General features: G+C 42.8%; 1 protein-coding gene across 7 annotated transcripts in view; it reads left to right on the forward strand.

Annotated features, from left to right (window-relative positions):
- Nucleotides 1-14,970, forward strand: part of CADPS (calcium dependent secretion activator) — a 467,508-nt gene that overhangs the window by 412,717 nt on the left and 39,821 nt on the right. For all 7 annotated transcript variants that reach the window (XM_021695231.1, XM_021695230.1, XM_021695232.1 and 4 more), the window contains one exon: nt 8,987-9,019. In XM_021695231.1, coding sequence (XP_021550906.1) covers nt 8,987-9,019 — 33 coding nt within the window. The remainder of the gene's footprint in view (nt 1-8,986; nt 9,020-14,970) is intronic.

Below are 14,970 nucleotides of genomic sequence, written 5' to 3' on the forward strand. Positions count from 1 at the left end.
ACACACTTGGCACAGTCAACTCCCAGCTAAGCACAAGTGAAGTAAACACTAGTAATAATAATAACTAATGATTATTGAGCTCTTACTGTGTACCAGGCATTGTGTTGAGCACTTGACATATTAACGTGTTCAACCTCAGAAGAACCCCCTGAAGATGATAGTTTTTATCCTCATTTTGCAGATCAGGTTATAGAAGCTGTGGAAGGTTGAATAACTTTTCCCAAGGTCATTTAACTGGTAAGTGATGGAGCATAATCAAACCAAGATCTGTATGACCCAAAGCTTCTACACCTTCCATAAAGTATGCTCTCCTTTTCCCAGATCCCAGGTGGTCAGTAGGTCAGAAGTGGTTTTGGAATGACATATCCTTTTCAGAACATCAACAACTTGGTGTAATGAAAGGACTCTGCACTTTATAACCCAACTGGACTTGTACTCCAGTTGCACCAGTTACTGGTTGACCTCTTGAAAACTGCTTACCCTTGCTGAGCCTCAGCATCCTTCTATGAAGCAGGAATGGTGAAACAAGCCATCCCAGGCTCTACAGTGATGACTGAGCTAATTATACATAAGTGCTCAATACATATGTGCTCAACAAAGATCATTGAGGATCAGGTGAAAATCAGGTCAGTCATTAATGTTTTTATAGCCAGGAGGCCCAGGAATACGCAAATCCTGTCCTTGACCATTAGGGACCACCCGACAGCATCCTCCAGGGAAATACAGGCAATGGATAAAGGTAGGGGAATATGAGGTAAAGGAACACCTTATTAAGTGTTGGTTGACTACTGCTGCATAAAAACTATGGCGGAATTAGTGGCCTAAAAGAATCATTTTGTTTTGCTCACAATTTTGTGAGTCAGGAATCTGGGAAGAGCTCAGCGAGGAGATTCTTTGGTTCATGTGGCTCTGACTGGGGTCACTCTCTGGGCCGCATTCAGCAGGTGGCTGGGCTGGGCTGGGGCTGGATGGCTGATAATTTGATGTGTCTTCATGTGGCTTCTTTTGACCTATATGGGGTCTCATCCTGCTGATCTTTTCCACGTGGCTTGGGCTTCTTACAGCATGGTAGTCTCGGGGTACTCACACATACACGGCCGCTGGCTTGCAAAAGCAGGGAAGCGGAAGCTGCCAGACCTCACGACTTGCCTGGAAACTGGCATGGCCTCATCTCCATCATGTTCTGTGGGTCGGAGCAGTCATAGGCCAGCCCAGACTCAAGTGAGATGGAGGAATAAACCCCACTTTTCAATGAGGGAATGGCATGCCCATACAGGGAGCAAAATCATTGATGACAAGCTTCTTTGGGAACAGGCTCCCACATTGTGACTGGGGCTTTGGGTCCATATTCCAATGCGGAGCACTCTACAGAGCCACTCTGGTCTCTAGGGATCTCTTTCTAAGAGGCAGACATAGAATAAAAAAGAGAGTCCAGGCTCAAAGCCAGCAAAAGAGAAAAGACCGCTGGGCCTCTTACTGCAAGGTAGGTCACACACTGTAACCTGAAGCACTTCAGTGTGCAGATACATAGCTAGCCCAGAAACAGCCCAGACGGTGCCCTGGAACCTGACCAGTCAAATCAGCCCCTTTGTAGGTGGCAGGAAAAGAGAATGTAAAATTAATAGCCAACGTTTATTGAACACATACTACGTGCCAGGCCCTGTGCAAAGGTTATTTACATACATTAACTCGTTTAATCCTTAACATGCACTAAAGGAATCCATAGAAATCAAATGCTTAGCATAGTGCCCTGCATATGTTAAACACTTTTAAAAACTGTTTTTTTTAATTAATGATTCATACAACCACCCTATGAGGAGTTATTGTTGTCACTATCTATTTTCAAATGGGGAAGCTAATGTTTAGAGAAGTTAATTCCCTGGCCCACAACTCGCCGGTAATAGAACTAGATGCCAGCCTCAGTGTCGGACTCGTCCCCCTGCCTCCCCCCGCCCTTACCCCTGCACTATACTGCCCACACGGCCCTTCCCACAGAAGCAACAAATACCAGTTCCCTTCACCCACACTTTTTTTCAATGTGCCTTTAAGACTGTTGTAACTTAAAAACCAACTGCAAGAAAATACTAGAAACCTCTACCCTGGGTACTAAGAGTGCCACACCCAGAAGTTCATTCATTCAACAAATTTGTACTGAGCCCCTGCTCTATTATCACGCAGTGTAGGCACTGAGGAGAGAGAGAGAAGTTCTTACTTTTCATAGACACGGGGATGGTAATAGATGATAAAATTCAACATAAGAAAGATGATTATTTTTTAAAGATTTATTTATTTGAGCAGTTGGGGGGAGGGGCAGAGGGAGAAGGAGAGAATCTCAAGCAAACTCCCCACTGAGCATGGAGCCCATAGTGGGGCTCATCCCACAACCCACCACATCATGACATGAGCCAAAACCAAGAGTCCAACCCTCAACCGACTGAGCCACATAGGCACCCCTAGAGATGATTATTTTATGCAAGATGGTGGCCCTACATAACATTTTTACTTGCTGAACTGCCTCACCTTGCAAAAAAATAGTAGTAATCCAGATCTCTGGGATCGCCTGGGTTCGAGAAATGGAGAAAGGCGCAAAACAGCAAAATGATCCTTGCAACAGAAATCTCAAAAGCCAAATGTCGAAGTAAATGTTGCTAGCCCCTTGAGGCAGTGGTGTGGCTGGCAGTTTCTAGGCAAGGGCAGAGAAATCAGCTCCACGCTCTTGTGAAGTCAAACAAGCCAGGGTGGCATCAGCTCATGCATAGAATAAATCGCTTCCTTGGTTGGTGTTTTCTTAAGCGACTGTGGGGAGAAAGGAGAGCTCGGGCAGTCAGTAATGCAGTGGTATTTGTTCAGACTTCTTTTTTCTTCCATCTTTGAGTCTTACCCACCAGATTTCTGTTTGCAAAAAGGGCCTAATCCACTTTTTTTTTTTGTCTGTGCATTGATTTAATAGTATCAAACCCTGAGGTCCTCGTGGTCTGCACCTGGGTTGCTTTTTCCCCTAATGAAGCAAGAGAAGTGGTTTAAGCCCCCACCGTGCTCCCTATCAAAGCTACACAATGATTAACTCAGGTCCCCTTATTAGGACCAGGCAGAAGAAAATCCCTTAGTCATCAGCATTGTGAAAATCCCGGGATGGTGAGTGTTCAATGAAAAGATTACCTTGGGCACCTGAAAAATAATGGAAGAGCTCAATAGAGAAACCATTAAGCCTGTCCACACACACTAAGTCAGGTGGAGGGTTGAGGTAATTAGCTGGGACATTGAGGCCAGAGAAACTGCTTTGGACCTTCTGCCCTGACTGAGTCAGTGCAGACAATTATTCAAATCCCTCCTACATTTTTCCCGGAGAAGCCATTTTAGGTTGTGTCCACACACACACACAACACACACACACACACCACACACACACATGCAAAACAAGAGTTAAATAAGACTGGTCAATAAAAGTGGTTTATATTTGTTTGTTTTTAACTGAATAATAGGCAGCTTAGGGGATGGGAGGTCCAACGCTTTAACTTCTTAGCTGCATAACTTTAAGCCAAGTCTCTTCCTCTCTTTTAGCCTCGGTTTCTTCAGCTATAAAATGGAATAATTAATAGGTTGTTATGAGGATTAAATATGGCAAATGCAGTATTCCTGACTCATTGCCTGGCAAGACATAAGCACTCAGAAATGTTACTTGGAGTTACTAGTTGTTGGATGGACATGAGTCATTCTGTGTTTGGAGAGATTGTGCACTTAGACATCATCTAAGAAAGGGGTCAGGAATCATGGAGCAAGTGCCTTTATCTATAGCCCCTGATGTGGTGCCTTGTACATAATAAGTGTTCTTTGCTTCAGGCATGGGAGAACATGAACAAGTTGTTCACTGACAGTTTGTCTCCCTCCCATCATTCTTGGTCTCCCTCAGGTTCTTCTACCTTGTGTATCCTCTTCTGACATCCTTTCCCAGAACTGGGAAAGTCTGGGAGGTAGGGGGCGAGGGGGCGGGTGCCCATGGGTACTGCAACAGAAAGGGTATTCTTTGTCCCATCAGGGGGATGGTCAGAATGCAAGGATTTCAGGAAATGACATGTGGCTGAAGTCACAGTTCTTGCCTTTCCCTTAGGGCAGTTGAGTGCCAACTTAGAAAATGTGCCAGACCGGGTATCTGACCAGGTATCTGGGGCAAACTCCTTCCTCTCCCCCTTATCTCCTGCACCCCAGAGCACATGGCTTGGTCCCAAAGAGCAGGAGGTACATGTGATTGAATATAACTGAGCACCCTGGCCTGGGGAACTGCCTTATTACTCATGCCTAAACTCAGCCATCCTGAATTAAGCAACACATCTTTGCCGTTTGCCTCAAGGTTTTGAGGGTGAGTCTCTAGTATACAAGATGTTCAGTGAATTGGCAGAAAACATACCAGACTGAGAACCAGCTCAGATACCTGCTGATAACGTGGGGAGATTCCAGCATCCTTTTTATGCCAAGAAATTGCCCATGGGCTAGAGGTGAGGAGTGAAACTGTCACCACCATTACCAGGACAAGGAGCATGCACTTCATCTACACCAATAAGCCAATATTTCCAGTAACCATGAAGAAAAGATACCTTAAGTAGCTTTTACCCTGTGCTAGCACTGTTCTACACACTTAGATGGATTATCTCATTCAATCCTTGCAGTATCCCTTTGAGTGATATTATGATCATCCCATCTACAGAGAAGGCTCAGAGAGGTTCAGTAACTTGCTCAAGGTCACCAAGCTAGAAAATGGCAAAGCCAGACTTCTAACCCCACCAATCGCACCAATCCTGAGCTCATCTTTTTAGCTACTTCACTAGGAAGATTTCTTTTAAAGTTAAAAAAGAAAATAGCACACACACACACACACACACACACACTTTTGAGAACCACTGATGGGAAAACATACATAATGACAAAATTCTATAATATAGGTAGTACCTTTAAAGAAATGTGTTTTATTCATTAAAATAACATCTATATACAGTGGGAAAGCATCTTGCATAGACCGTAAGTCCTGTTATTTGATCTAGAGACAGTGTCTGGTGTGCACTTGAATTTTTCTGACCCTTGGCAATAATTCTGAAGCCCTCATGGGTTGGGAGGATCTGGTCCTTCCTCTCAGAATATAGCTGGCAAAAACACACCCTATGGACACTGAAAATAAATGTGATGTTTAAAGGCAACACTGTTGATGGTAGGCAGGAATGGGTTCGGGAACCAGAGTTCTGATGCTGGCTTTGCCAGTTTATTCACTCTGCTGTATCTCAATGTCTACTATAAAAAGAGAGAACTGATGGAATCTTCTCGCCTCTTAAGGAGACTAGAGTCAGAAGAGGAAGCAGCCTTGGAGGTAACCTGTCACACAGGGAAGGGAAGGCTCACATCCAGAGCAGCCCACATAGCTCCTGCTTGAGCTCCGCAACCATCAGAGATGACCAGTGCCTGGATGGACTGAGAGAGCCATTTAAACCGTCTCCTGGGGCTCTTCATTCTACTCATCCATCCTGATTCCATTCTCTAGAGCCACCATGAAAAAGTTCAGTCTTTCCACATGGAAGCTGCTTAATTAATGCCACACAAGCCCTTCCTTTTCTAGGCAAGATATCTCTGCTTTCGCTTTCCTTATAAGAAGACGCTCCTGGGCGCCTGGGTGGCTCAGTTGGTTAAGCGACTGCCTTCGGCTCAGGTCATGATCCCGGAGTCCTGGGATCGAGTCCCACATCGGGCTCCCTGCTCAGCGGGGAGTCTGCTTCTCCCTCTGACCCTATCCCCTCTCATGCTGTTTCTCTCTCTCTCTCTCTCAAATTAATTAATTAATTAATTAATTAATTAATTAAAAAAAAAAGAAGACGCTCCTGTAGCCTCGTCAACCTCCTTCTTAAAGGGCAGTGGCCAGAACCAAAAGGGATACACCACATTTTTCTAAATAATCATAGGACCACAATTTACTCTGAGCTATTTGTTCCTGTTACTGTGGGATGGGAGGAAGATCAAGTCAAGTATAAGTCAACAGTTATCCAGGGAGAAACCGAAGGTTGCTGCATGTAGTCGAATGTATGGTTTTCATTCATGGCATAGAGCTTGCCTGATCTTCCCAAACTGCCTTGAAAGGAATAGAACTTGACTGGTGTCATTCTCTGAATTGAAACTGCATGTTAGTGGTAAATGGAGAGTAGGCGTGTTTAGAGGTTGATCATTTCAGCTGTAGCAAAACTTTTACCAACTGCCAAGCACCGACTCCACAGAGCAAAGGAGGCAGTTTCTAGTTGAGAAGAATTATTTTGTCGGCACCTGCCCCAATGACTGATGCTTGAATTCCTCCTGTACATTTCTACCATGGGGGAGGAGGTCAGGAGTTCCAAAGGAAAAATTGGAGCTCAGGAGACCACATTTGAGTCCTGCCTTCTCTGCCTTCTGGCCTAGATCATGAGCAAATGCTTTCTTAAATTCTGTGGGTTTTAGTGTTCTCAGTTGTAAATAGATATGCTTCATAGCCCCCATTTTGCAGGGTGGCTTAAAGAAGAAACTGTACATGAATCTGCTTTGCAAAGCAAAAAAACATCATATAAATGTTAGATATTATTGTGAGGGAGGCTTAAAAGAAAGGAAAGCCACCTTCTTGCCCAAACTAAATTCTGCATCTGGAATGGACAGGAAAGATTTGGTGTTGGGGATCATTTAGTAGAAATGTTAATTGTGTAAAATCTGGAAAGCTTTCCTGATGTCCCTTTAATGGCCCAAAATGGGCCTTCTTTCACCCACCAGCCTTTGCAAGAGGTCAGCTTTCAGAATGTTGCTTTCACACTGACTCACGCAATGGCTTCTCAATCTGGCCATTCCCCTGCTTATTCCTCAACCAACCTGGTCACTTGCTTTCTCTACTTCCTTTCTTCTGCCCATTTTTCCTGAGTGCCCTTTCTAAGCCAGGTAGCAAGTGAGTCACTGGGGAGACAGCTGTGAGCAAGACATGACATTCTGTGGGAGACAGACATTGCACAAAATTACTGAATTACAGTTGCAATCAGTCCTGCATGTAGGGGTCTAAAAGAATCTATAACAGGAGAATCTAGGAATTATCTTGGGTGCTGGTGATGATTCCAGATGTTTGGATGCATTGCCCTCTCGATAATTAACTATTCGATGTGTGTGGTCAGCCTTTTAAAGTTTATGAAGCACTTTCTCATATGCTTTTTTCACTAGGTCAGGCTCTCAGCCCTGCAAAGTACACAGAATTACACCCCATTCTGGAAACCAAGGCTGTGGAACTTGATGTGATTATCTCAGGGTCAACTAGTTCTGCCACTTATAGAATTTTGGACTCTTAATCCTGGGCTCTTGCCCACCCCCTTTGGCTCACTGGCTTCTCTCCCTTGGGAGTTGGTATTGTGAAAAGTAGCTTTGAAAAAAGAGCAATAAGGGGAAATGCTCCCCTGGATACTTTCCTGGGAGACATGTGGGTAGAAGCTGTGATTCCTGATACCAGACTCAGCGAAACGGCAAGAAGCAGCCTACCTGTGATGTGAAAGATGTCCTAACTGCTTGATGTGCTTCGCAGTCTATGTGGTTTCCAATAAGACTAAAAACCCTCTCAGACCCCAAATGTAGCCCATTGATCTCACCTGTGCCTGAAGGAACATGACCTGAGTCCAAATGAAACACACAGAATATCAAACATACTCCCATAGGTTTTATTCCTCAAAGCCAGCTGTGCATTGACTTCTCCCAGCACACAGAGCCCACCCACATTTGCTTATGAATCGCTCATCTTAGCTACCATTTGTTTCATGCCTATTCTGTCCCAGAACTTTGTGTACATTCACCTTCAGATCACCCAGCTGAAATAGGTATCTACTAGTAGCATTTTGCCCATGAGGTAACTGAGACTCAGAGAGATGAAGTAGCTTGCCCAAGGTCACACAGCCTGTAAGTCATAGAGCTTGGATTTGAACCCAGATCTGACTCCAAATTCCCATGCTCTCAAACAGTATACCACACTCTCTCCCCAAAACCTGAAAATAAATTTCATAACCACTTCCTGCACTTTCCATCTGGGGTTTGTAGTATTTAAAACCAGGAGACAGGCACTTTGGTGGCTCAGTCAGTTAAGCATCTGACTTCCACTCAGGTCATGGTTGCGGGGTCCTGGAATCGAGCCCCACATCGGGCTTCCTGCTCAGCGGGGAGTCTGCTTCTCCCTCTGCCCTCCCCCTGCTCATGTGCTTGTGCTCTCTCTCTCTCTCTCAAATAAATAAATAAAATCTTTTTAAAAAGCAAACCAGAAGACACAACAGCAGCCTTGGGACAGGCTTTAAAAGGCTCTGGTACCCTCTCAACCCCACCCACAGATACCTATCCCCCTCTGGGTTAAGGATGCCCACCCACCACATCCCCTCCTCTTGCAGACACTTTACTGAAACTCAAGGATTCCATTAGGACAAATGTGCGACCAAATGACAAAAAGACCCCAGGTACAAGAAATCACAGGAGCCTTAGGTGCTTTTCTAGACTAGCAAGCCCTCACTAATCAATTTTGGTTTAGCTAGAGTCACTTTTCTTCTTTTTAAAGGGACAGAGAAAATACAAAACTCCCACACCAGCCACAGGATCCCAATCAGTAAATATTTGCTTAGTTTCTTTTCTTTTCTTCTTTCTCCCTCTCTCTTTCCCTCTCTCTCTTTCCCTCCCTCCCTCCCTCCCTTCCTTCCTTCCTTCTTCCTTCCTTCCTTCCTTCCCCCTCCCTTTCACCTCCCTTCCTTCCCTTTGTCCCTCTTCCTCTCTTTTCTCTCTTTCTCTCCAAAGCAGTGCTATGGCATGGGGAAGAAAATAGCCATCACATTTCATTTTTTAGTACCTTTCTGTGTTTCCTGGTCAGCTCCGGGTACCAGTGTATTGTGTTAACTGATGATGACAGACAGCACGGAGCTGTGGACAATGAAGCATAAACACCAGCCTCACTTCTGCCCTCTTCTTTCCTCCTTAGGTGAAGGCAGCTTCCAAATATGTGGATGTACCTGTGAGTATTCGAAAATTGTTTTTGTGGGGGTTTTTTTTGCTTTCATGAGAAATTTAATGGTGCTGTTTTCATTAGCTGCTGCTAAATTGCATATTCCTGACTTGAATCGTCAGAAAAAGAGAAACCAAGAATATTTCATAGTAAAACTTTTTTCAGATGAGGAGAGGGTATGGTTTCTTTCATCAAGAAGAGAGGTCCTATTTGAGGGTAAACCCGGTTGCCTTTCATTTCATTTTCCTTGGTTTTTCTGGTACAGTTCATTTCTGTTATCATCCTGCCCACCTCCCCTCTGTGTGCACACCTTGGGAGTAGCCGGGAGCTAGAAATTTGCACAAGGGTGCCAGTATTTTTTTTAAAACAAATAAATTCTGAATTTGTTCATTTTGGGGTGAATTCTGCAATTGTTTTAAGGAAACCTTGCAAAACTGCTTATAATTAGTGCAGACCTCATTAATGAAGAGAGCTCTCAAAGTTCACAGATAAAGCACTTGTGGTTGCCCAAAATTTACATTTAAATTGAGGTTAAGTACTACACATGAATACTGGAGTGTGGGATTACCTGTGATAAGTCAGGATACATTTATAGACAGACTTTGCCCTGCCTATTAGCAAAATAAAATTGGAGAGATTTAAATATATTCCAATAAAGGGGAAAAGAAAATGATTCTGTTTCTCCATTTCTAACAAAAGAGGTGTGAGTCTATTATAAAATATTAAATTTAGAGAGCTTATCTCAACAGCCACCAAGGGTCTTGAACTGAACGTTTCTCATTCTGAACGTGGTTAAGTACCCTCCTTGTTCAAATACTTATTTGTTAAAATTTGTTTTTTTCTAAAAGGATTTATATTAACATTTAAATTCATTTCCCCAGGAAGCTAAGTGTGTAATGGTTTATTGGCTTATTTCTCAAAGGATGGCAAAATGGAAAATTGGAGTGAATTTAGCATTAGCATATATTTTGTTTGTTTAATGAAAGAATGTACAATCAATAATTATGCTTTGAATTTATATAATACTTCTCATCGAGGGACCTCTGACTCCTTTACCTAGATAGTCTTTATAATGGGGAAGAGAAAAAGCTCGCACATAACTGCAGCAAGGAGAGGCGTTAAGTAATTTATTTTCTCAAGCCCCAAAGTATAAACTTCCAGTTCACAGGGAGCAAACTACTCAAATTCTCTGGGCCTGTTTCTCCATCCTTAAGATAGAGGTAATAATACCCAAGCCACAGGTTTGCTGTGCGGATTAAATGGCACGCATATATGGGACTCTCGGCACCATACCTGGCCCTCACTAAACATTTCAGCACCAGAGGGCCCGTGGGCAGGGGGAAGGGGGTGCCCACACTACATTGCATGGTGGCGGGGAGGAGTAGGGAGGGAGGATGAATTTGCTGACGGTAGCCCTGACCCGCACTGGTCTTCAGCAGTAATAGAAATTGAAACCCTAGTCTCCCAACCCAAAGATCTGGTGGCTGAGGTTGTTTTCTATAGGCCTGCAGGTGGAGGGGAGATCTCACCAATGAGGTTTGAACAGGTGCCCTGTAAGCAAGATCCAAATATCAGGAGAAACTTGATCTGGCAATCATTGCTATCAACTGACATTAGTGGGGAGGGCCAGTTATTTGGGGGAAGTCAAAAAAAGTCAAATATCAGCAATTTCATGTGGATCGACCTTATTTCTACAAACCAGTTTTAGATTCATTGTAAAGATTAGAAAAAAAATGGACTCTACATCTACAGGAAAGGGAACAAAAATGCATTAGCAGAGTTTTCACCCTCTAGGGAGACAGAAGAAAATGATGTGGCATGTTCCAATATGTGGTACATTTACCGCTGTTGATATATAATAATCATAATTGCAATTGTAAACCAAACCCCAAAAAGCATTCACTGCGTGCTAGGCGCTGTTCTAAGCATGTTACATTTAATCTCTACAACAGCCTCACTTTAAAGATGAGGAAACAGAGGCACAGCATTGTTAACTTGCTCAGGGTCCCACAGTTGGTAAGTGGTAGAGCTGAGAGTTAAACCAGTCCCCTTAAACACGATGCCATCTGCAAGATGATTTTAGTTAGTGCATAGACAAACCTCTTTCTTAGGATAATTGAGTAATTATCTAATGAGTATTAGAAAAAATGTGGTTAGCACATCAAACCCATGATTTCACCAATTATTATGGCTAAGGACAAAGGTAAACTTTAAAATTAATACCTTTTTATACCAAATAATATTATAGTGAGAATATTGTTTTAGTAAATAAACAATTTTATAGAAAAATAATAGTATGTAATACACATATGCACTATATGTACCTTGTTTACATATGGTATATAACAGTAATCATTTATTTCTCAAAACAACCGTAGTGGGGGAGCAGAGAGTACCAGCTTCACAGGTGAGGAAATTGAGACATAAGGAGGTTAATAGCATGCCCAAGGTCACCTGGCTAGTAAGTCGGAGAGCGAGGATTTAAGTGACAGCAGTTTGGCCATGGGAAACCTGCTAGCGCTACCTTCCAAGAGTCACTGTGTGCTCTTTCCAACGCTGCTTTCAGTCAGGGCACGTTGGTAGCTCGAACTCCGCCATGGAGGGAATATTTACACCCTGGAAATCGGCAGGTACTACACATCAAGGTTTGTTGTTTTGTTCTGTTTTGTTATTTCTGTTTTCTGTTTTGAAGAGCCAGCGTCCCAGCACACCAGCGACTCGCACCTCTTAAATCAGTGGTCCTCACACCAGAATGGGCAGCGTTAATACTTGTTTTTTGATTCGTTTTTGTTTTTGTCTTTTTTAAATAGAGATTTCCAGCCTCTTGCGTCCAGAGATTCTACTTCAGTAGTTCTGGGGGGAGCTTGGAAATCCCTTTTTAGAGAGCTGATCTATAGCGCAAGTTTGGGAACCAGGGGGACTAATTCAGTGAGTCTGGACCTTGGCTACATCTTGGAAACACCTGGGGAGCTTTGACAAGTATGAGTGCCAGGTTGCCTGCCAAATTAAAACAAGCTCTGGAGTGTGGGGTCTCGGAGTTAGTATTGTTTAATGCTCCCCAGGTCCTTCTCATTTGCAGCCAGGTTTAACAACCATGGATAAAATCCTCTCCCGAGTTGTTTCTGGCTCTGAAGTCTGTAAGTTCATCTGTGTTGCCCTGTGAGGTTTTTGGCACATGGCTTGTTGGTTTAGTTCCTTGTGGGGACTAGTTGTTAGTTACATTAGAGATTTGTCTCTTAATTATCCACACTACTGGAAAGAAGTGCTGTTACCATTCATTCAAAACACTGCATAATCCCCAAAGCCTATCTCTTTGTCTTAGAGGTAGTATTTGACCCTTTGGTACACATAGCAGATTTGCATTTCTAATTAAGGCTTGCTTAGGTGACTGAAAATGTAAATTTGTTTTCAAACTCAGAAGTACCTGGTAGGGCCAAGCTAGGATTAAAATGTCCTATTTGTCCTAAGCCACAGAGTGGCTTCTTCACAAATGATATCTGCCACATGTGGATGGAGTTAACTATAGAGAGCCTTCTTTCTTTGTGTTGTACGTTTGCTAAAATCCACATCCTATCCCATCAGCCTGTCGAAGCCACATTTAAAATAGACAGTGTGAGGTACTAAACATCGTCACCCAAAGTTTTTTCTCCACTGTGTTCAGAGAGCAATATGGTATAAAGCCTAATGTATCTAATAACATCAGCTGTTTAGCCGAGAATATTTTCCATCTATAACTGCAGGTTAGCTTGTTTGCTGGGAACAGTCTGTATTTTCACCATTTTGTTTGGAAGTCTACCTGGACTTCATTACACACCCTTCTCTGCTTCGTAAATACAGAACCGACTGTACTTGAACCTTTCCTCAATGACAGAGGATCACCACGGTGACTCTGTCTTTCCCCAGTGGCCACCTAGTGACCCGCTACCCACAGGGGAATTGGGGCAGCTTGCCTCTGCTCTTGAGAGTCCCAGATCCCCATAGTTGGGGAGTCTACGGATCTGGTGCTGCCGTTTGCTCGGGGCAGCAGGAAAAGTGATATAGTGCTCTGTTATCAACATACCTGTTTCAGACAATTACCCTCTTCCCCCTTCCTGGTCCACCAAAAGAGGGGAAGCAAACTTGTTAGATTTGGATGTAAAGCCTGTGAGAAAGGAAGAAGATTGTGAGAGGAGGCCTAGGGACTTTATTACGAGAAAACCACATACATTGGCATGCAGAGTCTTCGTCATCTTTATTTTGATGTTGGTTTCTCTGAAGCCCCTTTTTTTCTTCTTGGTTCCAAAGTAGATTCCAAAGGTAGGTAAGGCTATGAAGTGATATAATATTGTGGGGCAGGGTGGGGATGGGAATCATAGTGGCTCATGTTTGTATAGCAATTTATAGCTTTTAAGGCATTTTGACATACGTTATTTTAACTGATGATCATAACAATCCCTGAAGGTAAGTAGGAGAGCCATTATTAATCCCATTTTACACATGGTGTAACTAGGACCCGGGAGAAATTTAAATGATTTTTGCAAGTTCCAGTTGGTAGGGGAATCTAATAAAAATCCATGTAGTGGGACCGAAGAGCTTACAAAAAAGAGGTGGGAAATGGGCTTATTCATTCATGGGTTTGTGCATTCAGCGCAAATTTACTGAGCACCTACTATGTGCCAGGCATCATTCTGTGTGCTAAGGATACACTAGAAAATAGATCAAGTAGAGCCCTTATATTTGTGGAGTCATGTTCTAATGAGAGAAGACAGACAAATAAGCAAATATATAGTACAGTGTCAGATATTGGTACGCATGATGAAGAAAAATAAAACAGTCAAATGGTAGCGAACCATGGAAATATTTAACTATGTAGGTGAGATGAACCACACTGACTTTTTAAAATCAGTTTTTAAAACTTAAATGCCCCTTTGACGACAGTAAATTTTGCGGGAAGAGAAAGAGTGGTGAATATAACCATTATTGTAGGTTACTAACGTTGCAGGTTACTGATAGGTCTGCTGAATTGAGCTTTGAATCTTAGCTCTAAGATGGCTGCATGTGTCCAGGAAAAGGCCATAAGTGCCTCAAGAATCACCAGGGAAGAAATGGAAACAGTACTAATAAGTTTCTCAAGTCCGCCCAGGTAGGGGTCCCCTTCCCTGCTGAGAATGCCCTTTGATGTGCGGCTGCCAAGGGAGAGGAGGCGTGGGGGGGCCAGTTTAGAACTGATATCTATCACTTACATCTCATTGGAGAACCTCTGTTGTTTCGTATCATAAAGCTGCAACAATTATAGGACCATTACGGAACCTGCTCAATCCATTCGCTGAAAATTGCTTGAAAGTGTAACAGTTGACTACTGTGGCTTTGGATTGTCCTCATTGTTTTTCAAATTAATACCTTGTCATTGTTTCAGCAGGTGTTAAGAAATGTTACTAGCATCCCAGGGGCCAAGCATTGGCCCTTTCCTTGATAATTGTTTGCTTTGTATCACCAAAAAAAAAAAAAAAAAAAATACAGTCCTACTGTTTCCAAACCTTCCTCATTTTCACCCTGGAAATTACACAGAAGTGTTAACTAACTTCAATTTGCAGTGCCTGACAGTCACGTCTTGTAGAGAAATGATACTTTGTGATCTAAGGTAAATCACAGTAATGAAAACTAATCTTGTTTAGTTATTAGCAAACATACATGTCTACTGTGGAAATTTAAGGGGTTTGTGGCAGCTCTCCTGATGACCCATATTACAGTGTTTTAATAGGTTTCTTTGGAGATAACTTTGATTACGACATCTCAAGCAGTGTGCATTCCGAGTCCCTTTTATTATTATTATTATTATTTTGTTACAATAAATTATTTCCTAACTCTGGAAGAACCACCTGCTTATCTTTCCAGAAAATCTAATTTATTTAAAAATCAAATCTTTCATCTTCCTCCCCACTTCCCACTTTTTAAAATTTTTGGACCCTAAGGCTGCACTG

Source organism: Neomonachus schauinslandi, chromosome 1 (assembly GCF_002201575.2).
Source record: "Neomonachus schauinslandi chromosome 1, ASM220157v2, whole genome shotgun sequence".
Taxonomy (NCBI): domain Eukaryota; kingdom Metazoa; phylum Chordata; class Mammalia; order Carnivora; family Phocidae; genus Neomonachus; species Neomonachus schauinslandi.